The sequence below is a fragment of the Oncorhynchus masou genome, chromosome 27 (genome assembly GCF_036934945.1).
Source record: "Oncorhynchus masou masou isolate Uvic2021 chromosome 27, UVic_Omas_1.1, whole genome shotgun sequence".
Classification (NCBI taxonomy): Eukaryota; Metazoa; Chordata; class Actinopteri; order Salmoniformes; family Salmonidae; genus Oncorhynchus; species Oncorhynchus masou.
Window position 1 is genome coordinate 50,751,129 of NC_088238.1, and position 12,266 is coordinate 50,763,394.

At 42.5% G+C, this 12,266-nt stretch overlaps 1 protein-coding gene across 1 annotated transcript in view; it reads right to left on the reverse strand.

Moving 5' to 3' along the window:
* Positions 1–1,052: 1,052 nt before the first annotated feature.
* The window catches only part of LOC135516355 (tetraspanin-5-like), a 31,988-nt gene continuing 20,774 nt past the window's right edge, over positions 1,053–12,266 (reverse strand). Inside the window, exons 3-10 of the mRNA XM_064940613.1 lie at positions 11,751–11,897; positions 10,663–10,833; positions 7,323–7,448; positions 6,723–6,770; positions 6,360–6,476; positions 4,266–4,327; positions 2,015–2,060; positions 1,053–1,836 (exon numbers count right to left, since the gene is read on the reverse strand). Coding sequence (XP_064796685.1) covers positions 2,048–2,060; positions 4,266–4,327; positions 6,360–6,476; positions 6,723–6,770; positions 7,323–7,448; positions 10,663–10,833; positions 11,751–11,897 — 684 coding nt within the window. The 3' untranslated portion in view covers positions 1,053–1,836; positions 2,015–2,047. The remainder of the gene's footprint in view (positions 1,837–2,014; positions 2,061–4,265; positions 4,328–6,359; positions 6,477–6,722; positions 6,771–7,322; positions 7,449–10,662; positions 10,834–11,750; positions 11,898–12,266) is intronic.

Sequence of the window (12,266 nt, forward strand, 5' to 3'; positions counted from 1 at the left end):
TGTCGAATACAACAAGTGTAGACTTTACCTTGAAATGCTTACTTACAAACCCTTAACCTCCAATGCCGATCAAGAACAAAATATTTACCAAGTAGGCAAAAATAAAAAGTAACACTAAGAATAACCAGGCTATATAGATGGGGCACTAGTACCGAGTCAGTGTGCAGAGGTACAGGCTAGTTGAGGTCATCTGTACATGTAGTGACTATGTATAGGTAACAAACAAACGGCAAGTAGCAGCAGTGTACAAGAGGGGAGGGGGTATCAGTGTAAATGTTCATGAATTGTTCAGCAGTCAAATTGCTTGGGGGGGTAGAAGCTGTTGAGCCTATATGCAAAGTTTACCATGAGTGCAATCTCCGTGAACATGGGACATTAAGTGTCAATTGCGCTATAGCACTGAACTTCCCCACGATACAGATTGAATCAAACCCTTGTTTTCTTGTTCTGAGGGCAGAAAGGAGTGTAATTGGTTAAGTTATTTTAAAAGCCACACGAGGAATTGAACCGAGGACCTAATGCATGGACACCCTCGTGTTACGACCTCTGCCACCCAGGACCCCATCCACCCGCCTTTAGGTTTTGGTCCTTTAACCAGTCACAAGAAATGGTTAGACAAATGTGAAAAGTGATTGGTTAACTTTAGAAAGTAAGTTCAAGGTTGGAAAACAAGACATGGGGATCCTCAACAGGGACCTTGTCTCAACCTGTATTTAACGTGCCTGCCACCTCCCTACAAGCATTTATTTAATTTGACTCACTGATCATTGAGCTAGAAAACTGAAAGCACACAGGGATTTGAGCCAGGAACCCTCAGCACAGTAACCCATGTGTTACGCCCTCCACCACCAACAAATGTCAGGAAGTGAGTTTTATTCACGCACTGGTCATTGTAAGCTCCCCCCGCTGAGCAATCGAACAAATCACATTCAGCCCTCAGAACAAGATTGAATATGAAGTGACAGGGATTCCTAAAGATTGACACTTCACTTAGCGGTATTGAAAACAGAAGACTACCATAGCAAGAAATGGACATGAAGTTTTTCAGTTCATTGAATGTATTGACAATTCATTTTAATGTAGAGTGTGCAGAGATCAGACCTGGGTCAAATACATTGATACTTGGAAGTGTGCTTGATTTAGCTTGTCTGTTACAATAGAACCAATTAACTAGTCCCCCCCAAAAGTGCAAACTCTTGCTAAATCAGGCCCACCTCAAGTATTTGAAAGTAGGTAACGTACCTGTATGCATTTCACCCAGGTTGAGATGCCATGAAGTATAACGAATGCCCATCTGTGCCACAGAAACGCTTGAGCCTACAAGGCTACTGCAGTTCAAAGCGAACGACTTGAGGGCTGCGACTACTACTGTACATTTGTATTCTAGCACCATTACCCTCTTCCCTAATGCTCAGTGTCGCCACATACAGCTACCATTTTACTGTTAAAAATACCTGTGTCTGTACATCATGAATTTAAACGAGTCCATGCCATTGTGATAGGCAGTGCATTTACAAACACCCCCCCCCCCAGTACATTTTTTTGTCTTCATTATTTTCTGTACATTTCTACAGTGTTTACCACATGGATGGAACCACATGGAACAAATGGGATGCAAAGCGTGGGTAACTTCCCCAAATTCCCAGGTTTTCCAGAAATCCTGATTGGAGGAATCTTCCAACTGGGATTTCTGGAAAGTTACTGGAATTTTGCAACCCCAAACATCTTTAAAAAGGATCAGAATGTGCCAGTCATGACGGAATATGGTGCAGGTGATATCATTCCTAGTTCTAGCATCTTTTGATACTCAGACTGGCGTAGCCATGCTGAAGAGACCTTGGGACAAATGGAAATCAAGGTCAGACACAGCTCTTAAAACAAACTAATCCTAGTTTCAGTATTACTAGGGCCAACATTGAGAAAAGTCAACGACACGGTTGTATTTGAGACAAAAGTCAATTATGATGTATTGTACCATTTACGCTTAGCTAGGTGACTTGGTAGTGATCCTTACCTGTGCGTTCCTGGGTCAAGCCGGGCAGGGACATCAGGTAAATAAACTACACAGCAAGAGAAAGCAAAAGGAAGGTTTAAAACATGTTCCTTTCATTACATAAGAGCAAAGCCAGGGAGGGGGAGCATTCAAAATGACTAAAGTTGTCAAATATTATCAGGTCTCTTTCAGTCCCACTCTGCTGCATATTCATATAGTGTTCACAATACTCTGGAACCACATGTTAAATTCTATTTACATTCCTGAGTTTTCGGTGAACATGTAATGTATCCTCAATACACCCCTGGTGGGAATAGGGCAGGGAGGCACAGAGTGATGGCTTGGCACAGGGGTGGCAAGAGTTTGGGACAGTGACAAGTGGGAGAGTGGCCAAAGGATTGGTGGAGGGATTTGAGGGAAGTTGGTTATTATTCTGAAACTGTTTCTATTCTTCATGACCACAGGATCTGGGTTGAACTGATGGCAATGTCCTTAAATCTATTGGCAGACTGTTGCCAACAGTGAGCTAGTTAAGCCTCCATCTTAGCCTGACATTTTGATTTACATACAAATGTTATACGTCAGGGATCATCAATTAAATTCAGCCACAGGACAATTATTGCAGGACAATTATTTTCTTGAGTGGATGGTCGTGGGGCCAGAGCACAAGACAATATCTCTTTTTAGACTGCCAATTGACAGCAAGAAGCCTAAATGGATAAAATATTTAACTAAAACAATTTCAAACCTTGAATAGATTTGGGAACACTGTCCTGCGTAGGGTGCGGTCTTTCGGATGGGACGTTAAAACGGTGTCCTGACTCTCTGTGGTCATTCAAAATCCCATGACGGTTATTGTAAGAGTAGGGATGTTGACCCCGGTGTCATGGTTACATTTCCAACATGGTCACCTAATCATCCCTGATTGGCATATCACTCCTCACCCTGCTACCTGAGGTGGGTGCCGCTCATTGCTGGTGGATGAGTTGAGTTTCCCCCTACTATGTAAAGCGCTTTGAGTACCTCAGTTGGAAGAAAAGTGTTATATAAATCCCATTTATTATTATTATTTGGATAAAACATATGTCCCTCTGCTTTGGGAACAAATGTCCTAAATTAAAATCCTTTGGAGCCGATTTTCTGTTTTTACATTTATGATCAACAGTGAAAAGTATTTTTTTGCTCAGAAAACTTGGGGGGCCAAATAAAACACATTCGATCTATGATCTTAATATCCCTGCCAGAGGTGTATTCCCTGATACTGATCTGTACTTTATTAATGTTAACATACTGTTATGAATGAAACATGGGTCTTGCAGGGTCTGGGCTGTGGTAAATAATTCACTACAGTGACGACTACTGATTCACGAAGGACAACAACACCCACCGGCTACAGGTCATACGGAGGACAACCACAACACCCACCGGCTACAGGTCATACGGAGGACAACAACACCCACCGGCTACAGTTCATACACACGCTCGCGAGTACGTTCCTCATGCGTAGTATGCAGAACCTTTTTTTCCAGAGTGAGGCAGGGGTCGGTGCATGGAGAGAGAGGGCGGGGGCATCCTGACAAAGTATGGGGGATGAAAAATGAAGTGTGAGGTGAGTTGGCATGACGATGGTGTGGCAGAGTAGCATTGTGGCACAGGGATGGGATAGTAATGTGGACAGGGGGTGCTGTGCTCCCGGCTTCTAGCTGAGCGGCCAGCTGGAAGTAGCAGGGCATAGAACCAAACTAATAGGTTAAGTTAGGAAGCAGAGCAAAGTCAAAGTACAAATAAACGTTTTTATAAAAGGTTTACTCAGAATATGCTGGATCTAGGTTGATATGTAGCCAAAAACTAGTAAGAACCTTGTAAAATGCAGATTTAGTGGTTACAAACATCAATACTGTTGAACTTTTCTTCATTTTGAGGAGTTAAATTCCACCATTGTTTCTTTTACAGCAGCTTGATACATACGGCACAACATCTTCTTACTTTATTCTATGCCAAATATAATGAAGCACCTTTTCTAAAATACTGTCTGTTTTTGAAAATGTGATTCCAAATTCCCTTTTGGTCCACATGATGGCACACTATCAAACAAAACACCATTTACAACCTTGGATTCAGTGCTTGATTTTCCATGCTGTTAAAGCCTATCCTACGAAGTGTCAATCAATAATGAACCCAGTTAATAAAAAGTGGTAGGGAATGAGGAAACACATCAGATGTGATAGAATTAACTTGAGACGTTAATTTGAAGTATTTTATATTTCCTCACCAGCTTGCTCTCACAGCTTCGATGTCACTAACTAAGTTTTGTGCCAAGCATATTCCAAATATCTGTAAAAGAAAAAGATAATTATGAATGTGATGTCTTTTGTAATTAAATCATGTTTTCATTAAAAATATCTATATATACACACACTGGAACAAACACAACATGCAACAATTTATTTCAAAGATTTGACTGTTACAATTCATATAAGGAAATCAGTCAATTGAAATAAATGTATTAGGCACTAATCTATGGATTTTACGACTGGGAATACAGATATGCATCTGTTGGTCACAGACTCCTTAAAAAGGTAGGGGCGTGGATCAGAAAACCAGTCAGTATCTGGTGTGACCAACATTTGCCTTATGCAGCGCAACATATCTCCTTCCCATAGAGTTGATCGTGGCTGGTGGAATGTCGTCCCATTTCTTATCAATGGCTCTGCGAAGTTGCTGGATATTGGCAGGAACTGGAACATGCTGTCGTACCTGTTGATCCAGAGCATCCCAAACATGCTCAAAGAGTGACATGTCTGGTGAGTAGGGAGGCCATGGAAGAACTCGGACATTTTCAGCTTCTAAGAGTTGTGTACAGATCCTTGCAACATGGGGCCATACATTATCATGCTGAAACATGAGGTGATGGCGACGGATGAATGGCACAACAATGGGCCTTAGGATCTTGTCACGGTATGTCTGTGCATTCAAATTGCCATTGATAAAATGCAATTGTATTTGTTGGCAGCATATGCCTGCCCATACCATAACCCCACCATAGGTCACTCTGTTCACAACGTTGACATCAGCAAACCGCTCACCCACACAACACCATACACGTGGTCTGAGGTTGTGAGGCTGGTTGGACTTATTGCCAAATTCTCAAAAACGACATAGGTAGAGAAATTAACATTCAATTCTCAGATCAAGACCCTGGTGAGGACAAACAAGCACGCAGATGAGCTTCCCTGAGACAGTTTCTGACAGTTGTTCAGACCCACATTTTCATCAGCTGTCCAGGTGGCTGGCATTAGATGATCCCGCAGGTGAAGAAGCCGGATGTGGAGGTCCTGGGCTGGCGTGGTTACACGAGGCCTGTGGTTGTGAGGCTGGTTAGTACTACCAAATTCTCTAAAATTATGTTTGGTTCGGCTTATGGTAGAGAAATGAACATTACATTATCTGGCAACAGCTCTGGTGGACATTCAGCAGTCAGCATGCTAATTGCACGCTCCCTCAAAACATCTGTGGCATTGTGTTGCGTAACAAAACTGCAAGTTTTAAAGCAGCCTTTTTTTGTCCCCAGGACAAGGTGCGGCTGTGTAATGATCATGCTTCCTCATATACCACATCTGTCAGGTGGACGGATCATCTTGGCTAAGGATAAATGCTCACAAACAGGGATGTAAACAAATTTGGGCACAAAATTTGAGAGAAATATGCTTTTTGTGTGTATGGAAAATGTCTGGGATCTTTTATTTCAGCTCAGGAAACAATTTACCATCACTACATGTTGCGTTTATATTTTTTATTCAGTGTATACGTGTTTATATTGTCACATATGCCGGATAGGTGCAGTGAAATGTGCTGTTTTACATGGTCAGCCATAGTAACCAGTGACTGAGTCACATGCAAGCTTCTCTGCTCTGAATTTCTGCTTGTTTAATCCACTTCAATCAGTGTAGATAAAGAGGAGGAGACAGGTTAAAGAGGGATTTTTAAGCCTTGAGACAATTGAGACATGGATTGTGTATGTGTGCCATTCAGAGGGTGAATGAACAAGACAAAAGATTTCAGTGCCTTTGAACAGGTTATGGTAGTAGGTGCCAGGCACACCGGTTTATGCCAAGAACTGCAACGCTGCTGGGTTTTTCACGCTCAACAGTTTCCCGTGTGTATCAAGAATGGTCAACCACCCAAAGGACATCCAGCCAACTTGACACAACTGTGAGAAGCATTGGAGTCAACACTGGCCAGCATCCCTGTGGAATGCCTACAACACCTTGTCACCCTGATGAGACAAGTTAATGTTCTGAGTCGGAGATTAGCTAGCCCTGTTTGTACACTAGGCTAAAAGGAGTCAAAGAAACGATTCTCTCACCTGTAACAACGCAACTCCTATGAAGATCCCAGCCACTACCGTCAGGTTGTCCTGTAGCCACTTCTCAAACTGTGGCACACAGCCTTTCACATGGATGTAGGTCTTCTGCTCTGCGTCCTACAACAAGGGACAGTAACATGTTTATTAGAGGGAGCTCCTTAGCCTGCAAATGGCATGAAAACCAAACATACGCCTTCATTATACAACCATATGTGATCATTCATCATATAACCCTTTATAATATCATTTGACTTTCTATATTCTGAGTATCTTTTAGATTCCATAATAATAAAGGTTACTATATCAAGGAAAAGTGTAGAAGGAAAGAGGTAGATGGACAGAGAGAAATGGAACAGCACTCACAGTTTTGGCTCGTACGTCATAGCCACACTGCGTGTTTATCACATCCTCCTAATGAAGAGAAATAGAAGTGTTATCAAAAAAAGCAGATGTCAACTGTCATCCTAACCCTGACCACGACTGATAATACCACTGACACACATGACATTTCCTGTTCAAAAGATGGACCGTTTTTTGTCGGACAATCATCATTCGTTGTCATTTAGCCGGCAACTCCCAATTAAGTGTTAGCTCCATACAAAATTCTCGGGACACAAAATCCCAGTGTGTTGGTGCCCTTAACCTTGGTGCCAGTCTGAGAAATGAGTTTTGCCCTCTCATAGATTCTGTCATCGGGGCAAACCAAATAATGGGAAACCATGTAAATCTGTATTTTCAGCGACTATAGTACTCATTCATTTCAACGTAGGATCTTAATTTGACCACTCTTTTGTTGCAGAGAATTTTCCTGCACAGTAGCAAATGCAAACTTGTAGCCTAGTTGAGGTTTAAAAAGGCTTCTGAAGTTTGTAATTTTCACTTTAAAATGTAAGACTTGATTAGCCGAACCCCATGACCCATGTCTCTGACCAACCCTCCCTAGCCCCTGTGAGAGTTCCTTGCCGCAGGGTCTTTGGTGCAGCAGGAGAAGGGCACTCCACATTTCTCCCGGCTGGGGTTGGTGTCCGTGCAGTTAAAATAGATGTTGAGGTTCCAGTCGTCCGCTCCGAATGCGCCGCAACAATCCCACTAAGGAGAAGAAAACAGAGAAGAAGAGAACGTCAATAAGGAATCCATGTTTTTTTAACCTTTTTATTTAACCTTTAATTATCCAGGAAGTCCCATTGAGATCAGGATAATTATTTTACCCCACAACACATGCATTCGCACGCGCACACACACACACATACCTCTTCTGCAGGGGTATCATACATGATCAAAACAAAAGAGGTCCAATGTTTAGAGGGGATAACTTTGTAGTGAATTCCTCTCTCGTCTCACACAGCATCAGTGTGGGTGTGACCAACAGAGATTGGGGAAGGCTTGACAACAAGGCCCGTATTCACAGTGTCTCAGGAGTGCTTTCAGACCCTAATGAATAACAAAGGGGGTGAACTGATCCTAGATCAGCATTCCAACTGAGTTTCTTTGTGAATAGAGGCTCAGATGGAATACGATCTGGGAGTCATATGGTCAGAGTCGCCACAAGCGTCTCTGCCAACCAGTTGGCTACACGAACAAAGGCCTGCTACTGAATAGAGAAACTGACTTTAGACCAATCCAGCACCAGAGAGGAGATTCTACTCAAGAAAGCCCTTGTGAATTCAATAAAAATGTGGGCTAAAGCATATAAAATAATTTACATTAACAATATAAGAAACTTGAGTGACGATTTTAAGACACATTCTTAAGTGAAGCAAAACAACTTAAATGTAGATGTTATGAATCATGTATTACAGTATATCATATCTCATTACACATCATGCTGTTGCAAAACTACTGTATTGCACTGTAAGTAATTCAGCATAACTCTAAAATGGTAACCTCACAAGAAGGGTAGGCTTAATAGCTTTAGCACATAATAATCATTTTACGAGGTGATTAGCAGCCCAATAAGGAAACAGGGTTTAGCTAGTGCTGGGGTAAATTGTATTGAACACTGTCATTAGCTTTCCACCGTTTATCTCTCTTTCCCCCCCTCTCTTTCACTTTTTGTCTGTATAAATCCATTTCCATAACGAAAAGTTTTAAACATAACTGTTTTTTTGTTTGTTGTCACATTTAGGTCATAGGTGCTTAAGACTATGATTTGTCTGCATACCCTTTACACACGGAGCAATAAAACATTTTCCAAACACATTTCAAACAATCTGGAACAAATATAGGGATCAATTATGAAACATGTACAACATTATTCATTTGACACACAACCTAAGTACAGCAAATGGGAGTAACTGCAGTTTCACAGCAATCTAGTGAGTTCATTGATTAGATTCAAGAAAAGCAAATCCCAGTAGACACTTGAGCCCTCAAGGACTTGCCCGCTTCTGAAATATCTACTGGTCATTGAAGTGTTGAAGTGTTTAAAAAAGGCAATCTCGATTTCAGTAACTTAGCCTATGGATGCCACAGTTTGTTTTGGTTGCAGTGCCCCAGGTGGGTGGAGATTTCAATTTAGTGCCAGTGGTGGCTGATGCCACTATGAGTCTTCCTCGCGGCAACCATACTCCGCCACCTCATTGCCAAAGTCAATCAAATATGAACACCACCACTGTGAACACCTGCACTCATTTAGTTGCTCTAAGATTGTTCCCCCTTGAATCTCAAGTGTGATGAGAGAGTTGCAGTCCTCTTTTACCCGTCTCAGGTTAGAGCACTGATACTCTGGTTTGTCACATCTCCACCCAGAAACGGTTAGCTTGATGTCTTTACGACCTTGGGATCCACAAAGTACTCAGATCAACTCCTGTGTCAGCCAAGTGCAGAACAACTTACCATTGTGGTCTTCTCTGGCGAGCCTCGTCTTGTAACAAGAAAATGAAAACACCGTGACCATTTATCACTGCTGGAAATATAGGCACGGAAAAGGATGCCAATCAAGCGGATATGTACACTGTGTAGCCTTTCACACCTCAGGATTAAGCTTACCAAACGTGATGCAGTCTCCTCCACCACAGTAGTGCCTACGTCAAGTTCTACAAAGAGGTTTTGCTGCATACTAAGAGCCATGTGGAGCAAGGCCATCTGCTCATCATAAAGATGATTGACTATCCTCGCACTGAAATGAGTCAGACTGTCGTTCTCCCGAAGAGCTGAGCCGAGATGTATAACTTCATGGGGGGGTTCAGACTTCGGGTAAGTCAATTGTTTTATCCAGTATCGTAACTGTGAATCAGTTGGTAGGTCAATTTTGAAATGCCCCTTCGGGAAGCAACTTGTTTTTCTGTTAAACAGGCCAAATAGAAATGGCAAAATTGCATTTCCCAAGTTGATTGCAATTCCGTTAGCAAATCCTTTCAATAGCTTGGTGATCCTTCTCTCTGACTCTTCCTCATCACACAGAACCAATGATAGTGCTGTGAAGAACTCTTGGAGGGTGAGGTGAGCAAAGCTGTTATCAGTTTGGCAGCTGATTGTTTTTGAACAAGATCTTAATGAAAAAGACAATGACACTTGGGAGAGCCCAGAAAATCTTTTTTGAATCTTAATAAACAATGAATCTTAATAAACAATGATTAATTTAAGATAAACTTTGAGTATCCCATGTGTAGAATTCCCATGACAACAGCATGATCATTACACAGGTGCACCTTGTGCTGGGGAACAATAAAAGGCCACTCTAAAATGTGCAGTTGTCACACAACACAATGCCACAGATGTCTCAAGTTTTGAAGGAGTGTGCAATTGGCATGTTGACTGCAGGAATGTCCACCAGAGCTGTTTCCAGATAATTGAATGTTAATTTCTCTACCATAAACCACCTCCAACATCATTCCAACTGGCCTCACAACCGCAGACCACATCAAACCACACCAGCCCAGGACCTCCACATCAGGCTTCTTCACCTGCAGGGTAGTCTGAGACCAGCCACAAACACAGCTGATGAAACTGAGGAGTATTTCTGTCTGTGGGGAAGAACTTATTCTGATTGGCTGGGTCTGGCTCCCTAGTAGTTGGGCCTATGCCCTCCCATGCCTGTGAGTGGGGCTATCAGGCTCTCTCCTGCTCACTCGCGCACACACACACCTGCTCCTACCCCCGCAACCTACCAACTCTTCACCTCACTCAAACCAGAGCTCAATGGAATAAATGGAACAGTATAAAACACATCAAACATTTGGAAACCTCATGCTTGACTCAGTTCCATGTATTCCATTACAGCCATTACAATGAGCCCATTCTCCTATCGCTCCTCCCACCAGCATCTTCTGACACACATTCACACTGATTTTCAAATGCGTACATATTCCTGAGTGAAGTCTATAAGGTTCTGGAGGTCGATGTCGTCACGGTATGCCCGGATGTTGTTATTGATGAAGAAGTTGAGCTGGTCCTTGATCCAGTCCTTGAAGGTGAAGGCCAACACTCCAGCTGTCAGCTCCAGGAAGAAGATGATCCCCAGGAACACAGAAAACTGGAACAGAATGGGGGGGGGGGGGGGGGGGGGGAGCATGTGAGCAAACATAGAACAAAGCTATGATTAGGCCCCAAAGTCCCAGTGTTTCTCACTCCATTCCTGGGGGATCCAGGGGGTGTATATTTGTGTTCTAACCCAGCACTAACACACCTGATTAATCAGCTGTAATTCTGACATGTCATAGAGGGGACATGGAGGACTGGTCTCCCAGATTCAGAGTAAGCCTACTCATCATGGACTATACAGCGTGGGACAGTCCAAGAATAAGCTTAATTTGAGTCCAGGAAACTGGGGAGGGAGTGAGAGTTCAAAGTGGAGTCAATGATGACTATAAAGACATCTAATGATAACCCTAATAATGCATAGGTATTATTTAGAGCTTTTCATGGAGTAATACATATACACTCCCCTCTGTATTTAGTTCGACAGTGAAGCTAAAACTTTTAGTTTGTAACTCCAAAATGACCCAATATATTATTCACCATTCAGTTCCTATTGGGCACAACATAATCCGAAACACAAGCAAAACAAACTGCAAATACATCCAACAAGTTTGCAGTCACAAGTTTGATGTAGTCAATATGTGCTAGGACTATGGAACCAAATACTAAACTTTTGACTACTTTAATACACTATAAGTGGATTTGTCCCAAAACATTTACACATTCAAATAGAGGGACTACATACATAAAGTCCTTTAATTTCTAAACAGTAAAACAAATATGTATGAAAATACCCTCAAATAAATGGTTTACATTCTTTACTGTCATCTCATATGAAAGATTTGATCTCAAATCCCAAATGCTGGAGTATAAGAGCCAAATTAAATAAATACAGAGGGGAGTGTATATTCATATATTTGTTAATGTCCATGTCTAAGGAGCCGAGTGGGAGTGAGAGAGTTGTGGACGTACAAACTTGAGCAGGAAGGTGTTTTCCCTCAGCGCTCCGATGCAACCGGCAAAGCCCAGGATGAACATGACCCCTCCCGTCACCAAGAAGAGCCAGACGGGGTCAAAGCCCCCCAGGTCTGTGATGGACGAGATGTTGGAGAGAACACCCTGCAGAGAGAGACAGAGACAGAGACAGAGACAGAGACAGAGACAGAGACAGAGACAGAGACAGAGACAGAGACAGAGACAGAGACAGAGACAGAGACAGAGACAGAGACAGAGACAGAGACAGACAGACAGACAGACAGACAGACAGACAGACAGACAGACAGACAGACAGACAGACAGACAGACAGACAGACAGACAGACAGACAGACAGACAGACAGACAGACAGACAGACAGACAGACAGACAGACAGACAGACAGACAGACAGACAGACAGACAGACAGACAGACAGACAGACAGACAGACAGACAGACATGTGTTAACAGTGAGCACAGTAGGAATTGTATGCTTTGCTACTCTTCCAGACAC